Below are 18,986 nucleotides of genomic sequence, written 5' to 3'. Positions count from 1 at the left end.
GGTGAACGGCGCTCTCTGGCTGGTTATTGCACTAGGAGGAGTCGGTGAGCGGCGCTCTCTGGCTGGTTATTGCACTAGGAGGAGTCGGTGAGCGGCGCTCTCTGGCTGGTTATTGCACTAGGGAGAGTCGGTGAGCAGCGCCCTCTGTCTGGTTATTGCACTGTGAGGAGTCGGTGAACGGCGCTCTCTGGCTGGTTATTGCAATAGGAGGAGTCGGTGAGCGGCGCTCTCTGGCTGGTTATTGCACTAGGAGGAGTAGGTGAGCGGCGCTCTCTGGCTGGTTATTGCACTAGGAGGAGTCGGTGAGCGGCGCTCTCTGGCTGGTTATTGCACTGTGAGGAGTCGGTAAACGGCGCTCTCTGGCTGGTTATTGCACTAGGAGGAGTCGGTGAGCGGCGTACTCTGGCTGGTTATTGCACTAGGAGGAGTCGGTGACCGGCGCTCTCTGGCTGGTTATTGCACTAGGAGGAGTAAATGAGCGGCGTTCTCTGGCTGGTTATTGCACTAGGAGGAGTCGGTGAACGGCGCTCTCTGGCTGGTTATTGCACTAGGAGGAGTCGGTGAACGGCGCTCTCTGGCTGGTTATTGCACTAGGAGGAGTCGGTGAGCGGCGCTCTCTGGCTGGTTATTGCACTAGGAGGAGTCGGTGAGCGGCGCTCTCTGGCTGGTTATTGCACTAGGAGGAGTCGGTGAGCAGCGCCCTCTGTCTGGTTATTGCACTGTGAGGAGTCGGTGAACGGCGCTCTCTGGCTGGTTATTGCACTAGGAGGAGTCGGTGAGCGGCGCTCTCTGGCTGGTTATTGCACTAGGAGGAGTAGGTGAGCGGCGCTCTCTGGCTGGTTATTGCACTAGGAGGAGTCGGTGAGCGGCGCTCTCTGGCAGGTTATTGCACTGTGAGGAGTCGGTGAACGGCGCTCTCTGGCTGGTTATTGCACTAGGAGGAGTCGGTGAGCGGCGCTCTCTGGCTGGTTGTTGCACTAGGAGGAGTATGTGAGCGGCGCTCTCTGGCTGGTTATTGCACTAGGAGGAGTCGGTGAGCGGCGCTCTCTGGCTGGTTATTGCACTAGGAGGAGTCAGTGAACGGCGCTCTCTGGCTGGTTATTGCACTAGGAGGAGTCGGTGAGCGGCGCTCTCTGGCTGGTTATTGCACTAGGAGGAGTCGGAGAACGGCGCTCTCTGGCTGGTTATTGCACTGTGAGGAGTCGGTGAGCGGCGCTCTCTGGCTGGTTAATGCACTAGGAGGAGTAGGTGAGCGGCGTTCTCTGGCTGGTTATTGCACTAGGAGGAGTAGGTGAGCGGCGTTCTCTGGCTGGTTATTGCACTAGGAGGAGTCGGTTGACGGCGCTCTCTGGCTGGTTATTGTACTAGGAGGAGTCGGTGAGCGGCGCTCTCTGGCTGGTTATTGCACTGTGAGCAGTCGGTGAACGGCGCTCTCTGGCTGGTTATTGCACTAGGAGGAGTAGGTGAGCGGCGTTCTCTGGCTGGTTATTGCACTGTGAGCAGTCGGTGAACGGCGCTCTCTGGCTGGTTATTGCACTAGGAGGAGTCGGTGAGCGGCGCTCTCTGGCTGGTTATTGCACTAGGAGGAGTCGGTGAGCGGCGCTCTCTGGCTAGTTATTGCACTAGGAGGAGTCGGTGAGCGGCGCTCTCTGGCTGGTTATTGCACTAGGAGGAGTCGGTGAGCGGCGCTCTCTGGCTGGTTATTGCACTAGGAGGAGTCGGTGAGCGGCGCTCTCTGGCTGGTTATTGCACTAGGAGGAGTCGGTGAGCGGCGCTCTCTGGCTGGTTATTGCACTAGGAGGAGTCGGTGAGCGGCGCTCTCTGGCTGGTTATTGCACTAGGAGGAGTCAGTGAACGGCGCTCTCTGGCTGGTTATTGCACTGGGAGGAGTCGGTGAACGGTGCTCTCTGGCTGGTTATTGCACTAGGAGGAGTCGGTGAGCAGTGCTCTCTGGCTGGTTATTGCACTAGGAGGAGTCGGCGAGCGGCGCTCTCTGGCTGGTTATTGCACTGGGAGGAGTCGGTGAGCGGCGCTCTCTGGCTGGTTATTGCACTAGGAGGAGTCGGTGAACGGCGCTCTCTGGCTGGATATTGCAATAGGAGTTAGTTGAGGAGGAAGTAATCTTAGTTATTTCCTTCTTATATTTCGAGTTTTTGAACATGATTGGTATTTATCAACTTTAAGGATATTTCTATATAATTTCCAGTATGTACTAAAAAAAACATGCAATTGCTTGTTGTACTCTTTTGTATGAATCGTTTGTAAGTAAAATTCTTATTGATTTTTTTAAGTGAAGTATATTATGCCTTAAATAATGAAAACTAAGCTTTACAGTAATCATAGAAACCTGATTTTTTTTAGGTTTTTGGGAATAATAAATTTTATTTATTAATGAATAATGCACTAAAATAATAGAGTTTTTGAGACGTACGCTCCATACGAACCGTTATTCCACACGTCTATTCCACATGAGTGAGCAGTGCAGCGCAGCTGAGAGCGACATAGAGATTTCCTTTAATTTTTATAAAAGACATTTAGTTTTATTTATTTATAAGGCTAAAACTTTGGATAATTAAATATGATTAATGTATGACTTAATAAAATTCATGTGCAAAAAACACTAAATATTAAAATAAAAATTATTTGTGATACTACATATTTCACATAATATGTTTGACACACGTTTTGTATGCCATAGAAGAAACTACAGGGACAGACAACAAGGAAGCCAACTATTTTGTCTCAGGTAGCCTACAACGTCGATTTGTTGACCAGAATATGTTAAGTTTCATCTTTGGGTTTGTCTATTTGTCGCCGTATTTTCCAAGGTTTTCGTTTGTCTGTTGATTTTCCTGTTCTTGTTACAATTGTCTCGTCATTGTTGACAAGGTTGTTGACTGGGTCCAGTGACTATCCCAGCTTGCTGTGGCTGATCTGGGATATAATGGGGATCGATTTAAAACGAAATCATACTATTTGGTTTCTATAGATTTTAGGTCTAAATAATTTTCTTTCGATTATTTTTTTTTTTTCAAAATTTTGGCTAAGTTAGATTGTAGTTTATAACGTAATGCCTGAATTTTATGCTACTGGCTGATGCAAATAATGTCCCCTGTAAAGTCAATAGTGTTTAGTACTGCATTCAATTTCGGAAATGACTACCGATGTAATGACATTGTCAATAACCTCTGCGTCAAGGGCTTTAGAAACCTGTAGACGTGTGATCAGTGCGTTGTTGGAGGCAAAATTTTCAATATTACAAGTCAAAAACCTGGCACGGCGTAAGTAACTGTTGAAGCCAATGTAGATTCCCTTCAGCATAATCTCTCTCTTTGCTAACAGATTGCTAACATAACCAAGAACAATTTGTAACTCAATAAAATGCATTAAAATTTATATTTTTCAAAACATATTATACAACTCCCTTTAGTAGATTTTGGATAATAGTTATATTATACCAATGCTCAAGGTAGGTGGTACTCAGAGTTAATAATTATATATTATTTTTGCCAAGCTTTAGTTAACTCAGTCGGAGTTTTTTTCCTCTGGGGTTGTACAAGTGGAGATAAAGAAACTAAAATCAGACATTAAACAAGTGTCAATCATACGGGTATCAAACTACTACTCATCCTTACTAGTAATCGACTGACTTCTTACTATTTTATTATAAACAAATGGCCCTTCACTAGTGCAATTATGATTATATTGGAGTACGATTCCAGTTTGAATAATTATAAATAGTAAAATTTTACAGTTCTCCATATCTCAACCAACTGACCAACCTTATAGAAGTTCTTTAATATAACAGGTCCTTTGGTAGAGCGATCTCTATATTAATACCTGGAAATGTATACCGATGTAGGCAGTACATGAACACCAGATGGAACACTCCTGCGACACTTCATCGTCCCGATGATGGCACAATACTACCAGTAGTCGTCTGGTAGCTTCATCAACCCAACGTCTATTCCTTATCTTGCTCCTGCACCATGCTTCACGTCGCTGTAGTTTAAAGTTTATCTTCAAGGATTTCGACAAATCCCAACTTCCCAAGCTATTTCAACACTTACAATCCAGCAATTTTACCTCTAGTCACATCTATAACATCATAAAATAAAATTATAATTCAAGTTTTAAATTATTTTATCTTCTCTACTTTTACATTTTTTCTTTCTTTTTTTAAAAAAAAAACCAAACAACCAGAGATAAAACAAAACTAAACCACACGTTAAAACTTTTACATGACATTTCGTATGAAAGCTTAGAGAAAAACAAACATATTCCTTGAATTTAAATCGTTCATTACTCCTTGCTATAAAGAGTAACGTTACCTTTATAATATGCGTATACAAAAATCATATCTTAAGTTTTAATACAAGTTAAATTAATACTAGTATCTGTAATCAATAAGATTTAAATGCATTATAAATGACCTTATTAATAGTATAAATAGTTTAAAATTGAGTTGTTCTAACGAACTTGAGAGTAACTGCAAATCTAAATTACCCATTTCGTTATCATCGTAAGTTATTGGTAACATGAAATATTTTTTATATACAGGGTTAGCATAAATGATTCATTCGTTTTGAAAAGGCTATATTTTCAAAAGTAGGACATGTAAACACATGAAAGCTATATGAATAGAACCACAAACTCACAAATTTCATATTGTGTGTTCCAGGTGGCAGCACTAGTACATTATCTTTCCGATTGGGTGTGTGGCAGTACAAAGGTAGTATCGGTCGAAAATGGAGGGACAGCACGAAAAGAGTTTTTGTGTGCTTGAATATGCCAGATGTTCGTCTGTCATAGCTGTGCAACGCGCTTAGAGAAGAGAGTATGGAAAAGAACCACCATGTAAACAAAGCATTTTGCGGTGGTATCGGCAATTCAAGGACACTGGTTGCTTGTGTAAAGGGAAAAGCACTGGTCGACCAAGAGTGCCAGAAGAAACAGTGGAGAGAGTGAGGGATAGTTTCTTGCGTAGCCCAAAAAAATCAACGGCCCGCGCAAGCCGTGAACTTGGAATACCACAAAAACTGTGTGGAAGATTCTGCGTCAATGTTTGCATTTCAAACCGTACCGTGTGCAGCTTCTGCAACAATTAAAGCCGCAGGATTATGCCCGTCGACTAGAATTTTGCTTCACCATGCAGGAAGAATTGGAGGACGAGGATTTCGCCACCAATTTGATATTCAGCGATGAAGCAACTTTTCACTTATATGGGAAAGTGAATCGTCATAATGTGCGTGTCTGGGGCAGCGAGAATCAACATGCAGTCGTGACAGTTGAAAGAGATTCGCCAAAGGTGAATGTTTTCTGTGCAGTGTCATTAACAAAGGTGTATGGGCCATTTGTCTTCGCTGAGCGAACTGTGACCGGTACATGTTACCTGGATATGTTGCAGTTGTGGTTGTTCCCGCAACTCAGTGCTGACTTAAGGGACTTTGTTTTCCAGCAAGATGGGGCACCCCCTCATTGGTACATCCCAGTTCGTGACTACCTAAACAATGAACTTCCGCATCGCTGGATTGGGCGTATGTGTGAGGATGACCAAGCTTTGTTCCCCTGGCCTCCCAGATCTCCAGATTTAACGCCCTGCGACTTTTTCCTGTGGGGATACATTAAAGACATTGTCTACGTACCCCCACTACCGCAATCCTTAGTTGAGCTCAAAGAACGCATCAGTGCTGCAGTGCAGACCATTGACAGGACTATGCTACTAAATGTATGGAATGAGCTCGAGTATCGTCTGGATGTGTGTCATGTAACCAAAGGGGCACATATCGAACATTTGTAGGGTGTAAAAACTTGGTGAGTTTGTGTTTCTTTTCAAATAGCTTCCATGTGTGTACATGTCCTACTTTTGAAAATATAGCCTCTTCAAAACGAATGAATCATTTATGCTAATCCTGTATAACATGGGTTTTAATTCATTGGCCTTCCATTATTTCGATGATAACGCTAAATTTCAGAACATTGAAAGTTGTCATATTTTCTCCGAAGCAAAATAAATGCCACTGTGTTTACAGTTTCAAGAAATATTTTGTTTAAAAATTTTGTATTGGCAAGACATGTGAAAGATTTCACAACATTTATTTATCACGATGTAATTGTAAAAAAATTTATGTAACAAACATGAGTTATCCAAGTATCATTGTAGATAAATAAAAAGATATGTGACAGTTATAAAGGTTGGACTTGTTAATTTCACATAACAAGATGGATGAACAAAATTAATGTAGCATATTTATACTTTCACTTCACTACACAGCTTATTTCTCTATGAACCTTAAAATCAGTAATTTGTATTTATATCTTTGAAGGAAAAACTTCTTTGCTCAAGTAATGATATTTGTTTGACGAATAAGAATAGATTTTGTTCACAGTTCATATGTAATATTATATGACAAATATTTGTAAAACAATCTGGTATTGGTGGAAAACATTTAACAAAAATTATAGCTCGTTAATAAAAGTTTTGTTTGGAATGAATAGAGAAAATGAAGGAGACTTGATATATGAACTTCGAACAGGAAAGACATGATTTTGATGACTGAAGTAATTGAATTTATAACTGTTGAAATATTTTGAATAATTATAAAGAAATGATATTAAACATGAATAATATTAAGAATTTGAAGAAAGATATTGAAATAAGGAAGAATTATTAATTATAAGAAGAATTGAGTACTACAAGGCGATACCAGGAAGAAGACTGCGAATCTGAACTAAGAAGACTGAAATCATATAGGCGTTTCCAGTACGAAGAAAGAAGACGAAGACGATCAACGATAGGCGTTCCTAGGACGAAGACCATCATCTAGAGGCGATTCCAGGACGAAGTTTGAAACTACGAAAGGCGTTTCCAGTACGAAGACTACTAGTCCATACTAGGCGTTCCCAGGACGAAGGTGTAAGACTGCGAATGGGCGTGCCAAGGACGAAGACGCAGCCGATTCATTGCTGAGTTCCTGGCTGAGAGAAGGCGAATCTAGTAAATCCTAGTTCGTTACCACGGAACTATAATCACAGGTTGGATATATAATGATGCATGAATATCACCACACTTACTAGCTTGCAAAACTGACACGCGGGAATAATTAAAATCACTTGAAATCTCTTACTAAATGTTTTACATACTACCAGATTGTTGAAGTTAGTAACAACTTGAGTTAAAAATTCACGAAACCTTAATATACTAGCTAATCTAAGATTTTACGAACTTTTCCACGACATACCCAACTCTACCACTGAATTAGTCCGGACAATAATAAACATATTTTAATTAATGGTGTGTCTTACTAATTAATTCAAACAGAAGTAATTGCAATGATTATTCATAATTTCAACTTCTTAGAAGTTGTGGCGCCCACAAATTAAAATAAATGATTCGTTCTTTTGTTCTTATCATATAAATACACCAGAACGAGTCTAAGTACATTCGAGTCTTATCAAATTAGATCTCTTTATTCTACATAATAAAGAATTTGATAGGTAAGGCCCGTTTACAGTGCATAACAACGCTTAGCTACAAAACAGAATTTGAAACCGCCTACTGCAGCTGGTCATAAAGTAATATTTATCCTTCAAATTATAATGAATTACTTAAGAGATAGTTTCCAATTTATAAGAACTCAGATTTTATATTACAACACATACAAAAGTTTTGAAATAAACAGAAAAATATAATATAAATGACGTGGGCGGCGTTGGAGAAAGCGCGATGCTTAAGCTTTGTGACAAACTGAAAGATGTCTATTCTGATCTGATGATTGTCATGTGAACATTTGGGAATCTTCCGTGCTACAGCCCACTGCAAGGTTCTTTCAAAGAACTAGCATTATAAAAATGTATTATATCACATAAGTAGTTGAAGTTGCCCTGAACACAGGCTCGTGCATTAGTCAGGCTGGAATCAGATAGTTTGTTAGCATGCCTTACTGTAAAAATTTTCACCTGCAATTTACAAAGAAAGCTGGTTGAAAATTATCCAGGTATCTTCGTAAATCTGCTGTGTTATTCGTAAATTTACGGACACAGAACATGAATCCCAAAGAACAATAATGGTATGTTAACAAAATATTATTAAAAAACTGGTTAAGTCTACAGCAAGAACACTATTCTTTTTATCACCTCTATTTATAACGAAACATACAACTCAAAAGTCGAAATACAGCGTAGTTTCTATGAAGATTCAGTTATTTGAAATTACGAAGAATTCTTCGTTTATTTGGGTTAAATTCTTCGTGTAAAGTCCGTAAATTTACTGCAGAAACTTACAATGTATCAGGGCCTTTTGTCGTGTTTGACTTCCAGTGGAACTAAGTGGGCGGTGCATGTGGGGGTTTTTCAGATGAAGGTCGTCTTCATTCTGGCAGCGGCAGCGATGTCGCTGTCCAGTGCTGACGGACTGCCTCTCCTGTTCCCTGGGTCCTTCGACCTGCCCGACTTCACGCAGAACCAAATATGCAAACTTAGAGAATTCAGGGAAAATAACTTTCAACTTTCAGACGATAACCTTCTTTCCACAATTCTCAGGAACTTCGACAGGGTACTCGACACACTGGAGTCGTCCTTGCAGGACGTGATAAACTTTGTACTGGACAGAGACCCGCAATTAGGAGCACTTTGTGCCCAAACATCATCTGTGGCTTCTGCAACCACAACAGAATTTTCTACAGGCACCATTGACAATAATGATGGTTCTACAAATACAACAACCGAAAGTAATGATTCTACAAACACCACAACAGAGAGTAATAATTCTACAAACAGCACCACAGAAAGTAATGAGTCTTCAAACACCATGACAGAAAGTGATGATTCTACAAACACCACAACAGAAAGTAATGATTCTACAAACAGCACCACAGAAATTAATGAGTCTTCAAACACCACGACAGAAAGTGATGGTTCTACGAACACTACAACAGAAAGTAATGATCCTACAAACACCACAACAGAGAGTAATGATTCTACAAACAGCACCACAGAAAGTAATGAGTCTTCAAACACCACGACAGAAAGTGATGGTTCTACGAACACTACAACAGAAAGTAATGTTTCTACAAACACCACAACAGAAAGTAATGATTCTACAAACACCACAACAGAAAGTAATGATTCTACAAACACCACAACAGAAAGTAATGATTCTACAAACAGCATCACAGAAAGTAATGAGTCTTCAAACACCATGACAGAAAGTGATGATTCTACAAACACCACAACAGAAAGTAATGATTCTACAAACAGCACCACATAAATTAATGAGTCTTCAAACACCACGACAGAAAGTGATGATTCTACAAACACTACAACAGAAATTAATGATTCTACAAACACCACCATAGAAAGTAATGTTCCTTCAAACATCACAACAGAAACTAATGACTCTACAAACACAACCCCAGAAAGCAATGATTCTTCAAATACCACTACAGAAAGTAATGAGTCTACAAACACTACCATATAAATAAATGAGTCTGCAAACATCACAACAGATAGTAGTGATTCTACAAAAATCGCAACATAAACCTATGATTCTACAAACACCACCACAGAAAGTAATGATCCTACAAACTCCACAACAGAAAGTCATGAGTATACAAACATCACTTCTAAATGTAAAGATTCTACAAACCCCAAAACAGAAAGTAATGTTTCTACAAACCCCTACAACGGAAAATAATGTGTCTACAAACACTACAACAGAAAGAAATGACTCAACAAACATCACAACAGTAAGTAATGATTTTAAAATTATCACAACATAAAGTAGTGATTCTATAAATACCACAACGGTAATTAATGATCCCACAATCATTATAACATGATTCTACAAACACCGCAATAGAAAGTCCTGATTCCACACACACCACTACTTAAAGCAATAATTATTCAGCCACCATGACGAGCATAATGTCTCATGGTGTCTCTGTGCACGACGAGAAGACTGCGCGCTTAGAGGCGACACCGCGCTAGCAGCACCAGCTATTCCCGCCTCAATGACACACGCCCCTGAGTAGGTGGGCCCCTTAGGCCGTCTCATTGGTCTGTACTCTTGGAGGTGACACATGTGCCCAGTGACTGCGCTTGTGCGCCTCTTCCCAGCGCTCTCGTTTCTCATGTTGTCTCAATAATGTGTCGGCTGCCGCCGTGTGAATTTTTGTTTGTTTATATTTCTTTATAGTTCTTCCGTTAAAATTGTAATGACTGCTGGTACCAAATTTGTAATGTTTGCCTATAATAGAGAAATAATTTTTTTTAATTACGGGTGAATTCTTATATAATTTATGATGGTAATTTTACTAGAATAAAGCAGCCTTACATATGTACTATCCACCTCAATCGTAATAAAAATAATACTAAAACTAATAAATTATAACAACATAAGTGTTTCCATCTATTCGTTGCGATATATTTAGAAACTTCTTTTTCAAAGAAAATGACAACCAACAACATAAAAATTCTGAAAAGGTAAAATAATTATTTATTATATTCGTTAATTTTGAAATTTTTGTTAAGTATTGAAAACCTATGTTGCACCCGAACTACATGCTAATAATTTGATATTTTACTATATTATATAATAATATATAAAAAGCTGTGAAATTATTTTTACATATGTATACATATATATAAGTAATAGTATTTCTAATAAGCGTCTTCAGAAACAAGATGAAATAGTTATTAAAATATTAATCTTGGTGACGTAGTCTTTTGTAGGCATTAGGTGACATAACGGCCGGATGAAGAACATATAACTAATAGCTCATAATAGAAAGTGCGGACTAGCTGAAGATGAGACATTTCCTTGACTGGTTCAAGTCCGTACACTCGTGTACAGCCAACGGGTGAAACCATATTCCCCGAGCTGAGGACCAAGTTTCAGCGAGACATCGAGACTGGAAGCTCCAGACACACAAATTAAGTAAATAAAATACTAAGGCCAACAAAAAATATATATTATTCTCTCATTTTTTCTCTCTCTCATGAGAGAGAGAGAACAGAGGACGAAGAAACGTCATCCAGAAATTTTGTTCATTTTGAAGCACCAAATATTCACTACAGTTACGGTGAGATATTTCACAAAAACTTCAGAAGTGAATATCACGATGAATAACATCCATCACTGACCGGAGCCATCTTGAAGAATGGCTTGGACAACGGAACAAAGAAACAGTTGAGCATCGGTAGCTTACAGGACTGCCACCAGGTCACCAAATAATTGCTCCAGGAAAGAAAAAAAGGGTCCAGAGCACAGACTTTTTATAGCAAATCAACTAAAGTGTTTGCTATTTTGCCAAACCATATTCTTGTACCAGAATTTAAGACTACTGGGATAATCATGTAATGGTTTTTAATTAAAATAATACAGGGTTTCATGTATTAAACGTTCATTTTAAATGAAATCATTTGTTTACTTTATCGAAGTTAATTGACGCTGTTTGTCCTCCATATCCGAAAGACATATTTCTCCTTGTTTCAACTTCTACAAACACGTTACGCCTACGGGATTGTAGTGTAGATTGGGGCTGAACAAACTAACCGCACGCAGTAGTGAGACATGTGTTTTCTGCTCAACTGTGTTCCTGCTTTATTGAATATATATTTCGCGCATATTTCTGAATTAATGAATAAGCAATGGAGCGTGGATTATCCCCCATGTTTGGGTAGGCAAACCAAAGTGTTCAACCATTGTTGTATAAAGAATTACAAAAAGCCTGTCTAAGACTGTATGAAGAAAAATAGTCTTATTCGACTGTTTAAAACGCTATAGGACTTTTCTTTAAAAATAATTGTTAATTTTCAAACTGATTAGTGATAATTTGTTTCAGCTATGATTTTAGGATTTTGACACGTGCTGCAACGAGTATCCAGACCCCGGTAGCCTAATAAAGGTAACTAATTAACGAAACAACTCCAGACTCATGTCGCACCCAACAAGCTTATTGTATATTAAGAAATTTACTAGTGATTATTTTCACAGGATAAGCTGTAAAAATCTAAATTTTTGTTGTGGCACTTATACTAGAAAAATTATGAATTTGTGAAAATTGTTATTTTCGTTAGGTTTAAACTACCATGAATGGCTGGTTAGATTACTAAATCTAAAAGATAATGTACGTATTTTAAAGTACCAACACTTTTGATTAAACAATTTTTGCAATAAGTTCTTACTTGAGAAACGTTAGATAAGCAAGTCCTTTTTTAAACCTATCAGCTTCACAGCTGACAACCATTATAAGTGACAGAAATCAATCATCAATCTCGTTAAAGCACACCGCTTAAATTTCTTGGCAACATAAATATTTAGCACACAACAGGGTCAGAAGCCCTGGTGCACATTATAGACCACGCAACGTCTGCCAATCCAAGATGGCCGTTGGCAGACGCCCTGGCATCACGTACGTGACGTCATGCCAGCTCCTCACTGCAATAATCACTTTTTTTCATTTGTTGCACTTATTATGCTATGAGTAAGAAAAGCTTCAGAGTTGTTAGACTAATCATCCCTGACACATACATATAGGGTTTTATCACGCTATTTCATAATTAAATGAGTTGGTATCTGAGTCCTGGAAATCGCTAAAACTCTATTCCCTCCTAGTTAACTAACAAAATTAAGAAAAATATACGTAAAAGGAGCGTTTTTGACATTTTTCTATTTTTGTTACAATGTCTTTCTTATCTCTCCGCAGACATTTAACCTAGGTATCTTGAAGTTGAGGTGATGCTTCACATTTAGGTAATTATTTTATGTAGATGCTAGGACCTGGTGTTCTATGTCCCGCTGTGGAAACCAGAGGCCCCCAGCACTGAGTAGATTGGGCCGGCCATCTTGAGTTTTAATGAGTTTTTTTTTAACACAAAGCCCGGAAAAAATTACAGTCCGCATCCAAACAGCAGCACTGCACAAAGAAATACCTTTATGCATCCAAGCTCCAAAGCACAGACAAAAATGACGAAACAGAAGTACAAATGGTCATTTAAAATCCCCAAGCACCTGGTAAACTTTAAGACTTTATGAGTGATCTAATTTTCACCAAATAAAGATACGTCATTTGCATGAAATTTTCATAATTATCTAACAAGGTTACATTTCAACCTTATTTCACAAAGTTCTAAAACTCACAAATGAGATGGGTTGCAGAACTGAAGATTGCTACTGGCTGGTTCAGGATACCGCTTGACGCCTTGTGGGGGGTTGGGGGGGGGGGGGCAATGGAGACCCAGAGAGCTGGTTCTCGTCGCCATGGTGACGTCGCGGCGATGCCATTGGTGGACAGAGTGCAAGGCTCGGGGCAGGTCCACACTCCGTGGAGGAGGATCCCACGGCACGAGCCACCGTCCTGTTAGTGACTACCGTCTGTTCCACGGCAGTTCTGGCCCTCTAGGTATTCCTGTGGTCCAGTCGCTGAGTTCCCCGCAGAAGCTGTGTGCACTGCGAGTGGAAGTGTATGGAGGTGCAAGTGTCCCACAAGAAGTAAGGTTCTGTTGTCCTGGGAGTGTAGCGGCAGCCTGTGGTCGGAGTTGGTGACAGGGGCAGAGCTCCGGGCACTTGGTCCACGTGTGACGACCCCTGGGGTGTACAGAGTCCTGCTCCAGCGCCAGTTCACTTAGGTCCGTATTTAAACCACGTGTGAGACAAATGTAGGTTTTAATGCAGTATTCAAAGGTTCTGCACTGCCATAATCTATAATATCGTATAATATATTGGCATGCTAGGTGAACGGAAAGAGTTCAATTCCGGAACGTTACAACTTTTTTTTTGTCTCGAGAAGCTTTCTGTGTTCTTCTGTGCTGTCGTCGTCGTTTTGTTGTCAGAACAGGTATCTGTCGAATTTCATCTCTGTGGGTTCGCATTTGTGTCGGTGTTTTTTCGTGGGTGTTCGCTGTTGTTGTCGCAACTGTCCCGTCGTTCGCAGCCCACTTGTGTCCTCCAGTGCCGTGATATCGTTCTGACTAGTTTCTTCGGCTGAATTCTCCGTGCTGTGTGTGCATTTAACATTTGACATAAGCTGAACTTGGTTTGGTTTTCAGTGTGTTTTGTGTATCCATAATTCTTTGTGCGTTGTTCGGGGTTTTTCTCTATGACACACGGTGTAATGGCGTATGTTTGAACCAACGAGGGGTGTCGGCTCAAAGTGCGGTATTGCGGCACCGCGTCGAGAGCCGAGCCTCTGCAGCGGAGGAGGGGAGGGGAGGGGCGGGCAGGCGCGACGGTGGCGCAGCTGGCGGCTCCCACGGGAACCTCGCCAGCAGGTCGCTGATGAACTCCTCGCCTTCGCGGCGGGTGCCTTAATTACCTGCGCGCCTCCCCCCTCCCCCCTGTATCCCTCCGCCCTGCGAGTGACGGTCCCTGGTTCGGAGACCGCGCGGTGTCCCGGGTCCTGGCCGCGCTGTCTCTCTCTCTCACTCTCTCTCCCTCTCTATCTCCCTCTCTCTCGCTCTCACTCTCTCTCTCTCACTCTCTCCCTCTCTCTGTCTCTCTCACTCTCTCTCCCTCTCTCTAGCTCTCTCAATCTCTCTCTTTCACTCTCTCCCTATCTCTCACTCACTCTCTCTCTCTCTCTCTCGCTGTCTCTCTCACTCTCTCTTCCTCTCTCTCGCTGTCTCTCTCTCACTCTCTCTCTCTCACTCTCTCTCCCTCTCTCTAGCTCTCTCAAGCTCTCTCAATCTCTCTCTTTCACTCTCTCCCTATCTCTCACTCTCTCTCTCTCTCTCTCGCTGTCTCTCTCACTCTCTCTTCCTCTCTCTAGCTCTCTCACTCTCTCTCTCACTGTCTCTCTCTCTCACACACACACTCTCTCTGTCTCTCTCGCCCCTCCCCGTGACTGCGCCACTGCCGCGTCTCCGACGGGAAATAAAACAATGGGTGCGTGTACTTGCGTACGCGCGTTGGAAGTCGTACTTAGAGTAATAAAATAACTAACTTTTAATTAGCATGAAAAAAAATTAATACTAATAATATATTAAAAGGACTGGAGCGATCTTATAAATACTGTTTGTAAATTATAAATTCTATCGAATTAAACATCTTTAATAAATACCTAGTACTCAATTAAAATAATTATTTAATTTAGAAATATAATAGATATAAATTTCTACTTATAATAAAAATAAATTAATATGCTGAATGCTTATTTTAATTTATTAAATAATATTGTAATAATTATTAATTTATAATACAAAAAAATTATACATACAGGAACATAATCTCCTTATATAAATACACTTGAAAAATTTTTTATAAACTCAATTTATATCAGTAATGTGGCTCAATATGCTATATCAATCACTAAAGTGTACGATTTAAATACATATAAATAACTTTTATTTGTATGTAGCACTTTTTTTCATCCTGTGTAAATCTCGTGGCATGGTGCGCGCGATTCGTAAAAAATTCAACTTGCCTAAATAAATATCACTTCAAATCGTGAATGAAATTTTAAAAAAATCAACTTATATAAAAATTATGTATAGCTATTGTAATCGAGAACAATCTATAAACCAAAGACTTGAATCACTCACGAGTGATGTATAAACATGTAACCTCTGTAAGCATGAGTGCCAGAGGGGACCCGTGCACGGCCGGGGGCGGTGACTAGCACGGCCCTCCTGGCAGATGACGGGGGGCGGGGGGCGGCGGGGGCGGTACCAAGCCGTGGCGAGGGTAATTAAGCCGCCGCGCGAGATTACGTGCGGCTCATCAGCTCGGCGCGGCTGAGGGGATGGGGGGCAGGGGGGAGGGGAGCAGGTGGCTGGGGCGATGATGGCCTGAGAAGGCAAGGGTGTGCACCCTCCCCCCTCCACCCGGTGAGGGTAGTAGCTCGCCCCCTCCAGCGAGGACAGTAACTCTATTCCTCCAGCGAGGACAGTAACTCTACTCCTCTATCGAGGACAGTAACTCTACTCCTCCATCGAGGACAGTAACTCTACTCCTCTATCGAGGACAGTAACTCTATTCCTCCAGCGAGGACAGTAACTCTACTCCTCTATCGAGGACAGTAACTCTACTCCTCCAGCGAGGACAGTAACTCTACTCCTCTATCGAGGACAGTAACTCTACTCCTCCAGCGAGGACAGTAGCTCTACTTCTCCAACAAGGAAGAAGCTCTACTCCAGCAAGGGTAGTAGCTCTCCTCCTCCAGCTAGGACAGTAACTCTACTCCTCCAGCGAGGACAGTAACTCTACTCCTCCAGCGAGGACAGTAGCTCTACTTCTCCAACAAGGAAGAAGCTCTACTCCAGCAAGGGTAGTAGCTCTCCTCCTCCAGCTAGGACAGTAACTCTACTCCTCCAGCTAGGACAGTAACTCTACTCCTCCAGCAAGGACAGTAACTCTACTCCTCTATCGAGGACAGTAACTCTATTCCTCCAGCGAGGACAGTAACTCTACTCCTCTATCGAGGACAGTAACTCTACTCCTCCAGCGAGGACAGTAACTCTACTCCTCTATCGAGGACAGTAACTCTACTACTCCAGCGAGGACAGTAACTCTACTCCTCTATCGAGGACAGTAACTCTACTCCAGCAAGGGTAGTATCTCTCCTCCTCCAGCTAGGACAGTAACTCTACTCCTCCAGCAAGGACAGTAACTCTACTCCTCTATCGAGGACAGTAACTCTACTCCTCCAGCGAGGACAGTAACTCTACTCCTCTATCGAGGACAGTAACTCTATTCCTCCAGCGAGGACAGTAACTCTACTCCTCTATCGAGGACAGTAACTGTACTCCTCCAGCGAGGACAGTAACTCTACTCCTCCATCGAGGACAGTAACTCTACTCCTCTATCGAGGACAGTAACTCTACTCCTCCAGCGAGGACAGTAGCTCTACTTCTCCAACAAGGAAGAAGCTCTACTCCAGCAAGGGTAGTAGCTCTCCTCCTCCAGCTAGGACAGTAACTCTACTCCTCCAGCAAGGACAGTAACTCTACTCCTCTATCGAGGACAGTAACTCTACTCCTCCATCGAGGACAGTAACTCTACTCCTCTATCGAGGACAGTAACTCTACTCCTCCAGCGAGGACAGTAACTCTACTCCTCTATCGAGGACAGTAACTCTACTCCTCCAGCGAGGACAGTAGCTCTACTTCTCCAACAAGGAAGAAGCTCTACTCCAGCAAGGGTAGTAGCTCTCCTCCTCCAGCTAGGACAGTACCTCTACTCCTCCAGCAAGGACAGTATCTCTACTCCTCTATCGAGGACAGTAACTCTACTCCTCTATCGAGGACAGTAACTCTACTCCTCTATCGAGGACAGTAACTCTATTCCTCCAGCGAGGACAGTAACTCTACTCCTCTATCGAGGACAGTAACTCTACTCCTCCAGCGAGGACAGTAACTCTACTCCTCCATCGAGGACAGTAACTCTACTCCTCTATCGAGGACAGTAACTCTACTACTCCAGCGAGGACAGTAACTCTACTCCTCTATCGAGGACAGTAACTCTACTCCTCCAGCGAGGACAGTAGCTCTACTTCTCCAACAAGGAAGAAGCTCTACTCCAGCAAGGGTAGTAGCTCTCCTCCTCCAGCTAGGACAGTAACTCTACTCCTCCAGCAAGGACAGTAACTCTACTCCTCTATCGAGGACAGTAACTCTACTCCTCCAGCGAGGAAAGTAGCTCTACTTCTCCAACAAGGAAGAAGCTCTACTCCAGCAAGGGTAGTAGCTCTCCTCCTCCAGCTAGGACAGTAACTCTACTCCTCCATTGAGGACAGTTACTTTCCTCCAGCGAGGAAAGTAACCCTACTCCTCCAGCGAGGACAGTAACTCTACTCCTCTATCGAGGACAGTAACTCTATTCCTCCAGCGAGGACAATAACTCTACTCCTCCAGCGAGGACAGTAACTCTACTCCTCCAGCGAGGACAGTAACTCTACTCCTCTATCGAGGACAGTAACTCTACTCCTCCAGCGAGAAAAAAGTAACCCTACTCCTCCAGCGAGGACAGTAACTCTACTCCTCCAGCGAGGACAGTAACTCTATTCCTCCAGCGAGGACAGTAACTCTACTTCTCTATCGAGGACAGTAACCCTACTCCTCCAGCGAGGACAGTAACTCTACTCCTCCAGCGAGGACAGTAACTCTACTCCTCCAACGAGGACAGTAACTCTACTCCTCCATCGAAGACAGTAACTCTACTCCTCCAGCGAGGACAGTAATTCTACTCCTCCATCGAGGACAGTAACTCTACTCCTCCAGCGAGGACAGTAACTCTACTCCTCCAGTGAGGACAGTAACTCTACTCCTCTATCGAGGACAGTAACTCTACTCCTCTATCGAGGACTGTAACTCTACTCCTCCAGCGAGTACAGTAACTCTAATCCTCCAGCGAGGATAATAACTCTACTCCTCCATCGAGGACAGTAACTCTACTCCACTACCGAGGACAGTAACTCTACTACTCCAGCGAGGACAGTCACTCTACTCCTCCAGCGAGGACAGTAACTCTACTACTCCATCGAGGACAGTAACTCTACTCCTCCAGCGAGGACAGTAACTCTACTCTTCTATCGAGGACAGTAACTCTACTCCTCTATCGAGGACAGTAACTCTACTCCTCTATCGAGGACTGTAACTCTACTCCTCCAGCGAGTACAGTAACTCTACTCCTCCAGCGAGGACAGTAACTGTACTCCTCCAGCGAGGACATTAACTCTACTCCTCCAGCGAGGACATTAACTCTACTCCTCCAGTGAGGACAGTAACTCTACTCCTCCAGCGAGGACAGTAACTCTACTCCTCCAGCGAGGACAGTAACTCTACTACTCCATCGAGGACAGTAACTCTACTCCTCCAGCGAGGACAGTAACTCTACTCCTCCAGCGAGGACAGTAACTCTACTCCTCCATCGAGGACAGTAACTCTTCTCCTCCAGCGAGGACAGTAACTCTACTCCTCCAGCGAGGACAGTAACTCTACTCCTCTATAGAGAACAGTAACTCTACTCCTCCATGAGGACAGTAACTCTA

The 18,986-nt window shown here is 42.3% G+C and overlaps 1 protein-coding gene across 2 annotated transcripts in view; it reads left to right on the top strand.

The window, feature by feature from the left end:
* Nucleotides 1-11,666, top strand: part of LOC134540799 (uncharacterized) — a 32,939-nt gene extending 21,273 nt beyond the window's left edge. For both annotated transcript variants that reach the window (XM_063383728.1, XM_063383729.1), the window contains exon 2: nt 8,357-11,666. In XM_063383728.1, the coding sequence (XP_063239798.1) occupies nt 8,357-9,268 (912 nt within the window). In that variant the 3' untranslated portion in view covers nt 9,269-11,666. The remainder of the gene's footprint in view (nt 1-8,356) is intronic.
* Nucleotides 11,667-18,986: the final 7,320 nt, after the last annotated feature.

Source organism: Bacillus rossius, chromosome 17 (genome assembly GCF_032445375.1).
Source record: "Bacillus rossius redtenbacheri isolate Brsri chromosome 17, Brsri_v3, whole genome shotgun sequence".
Taxonomy (NCBI): domain Eukaryota; kingdom Metazoa; phylum Arthropoda; class Insecta; order Phasmatodea; family Bacillidae; genus Bacillus; species Bacillus rossius.
This window is presented reverse-complemented; position numbering and strand designations above follow the sequence as displayed.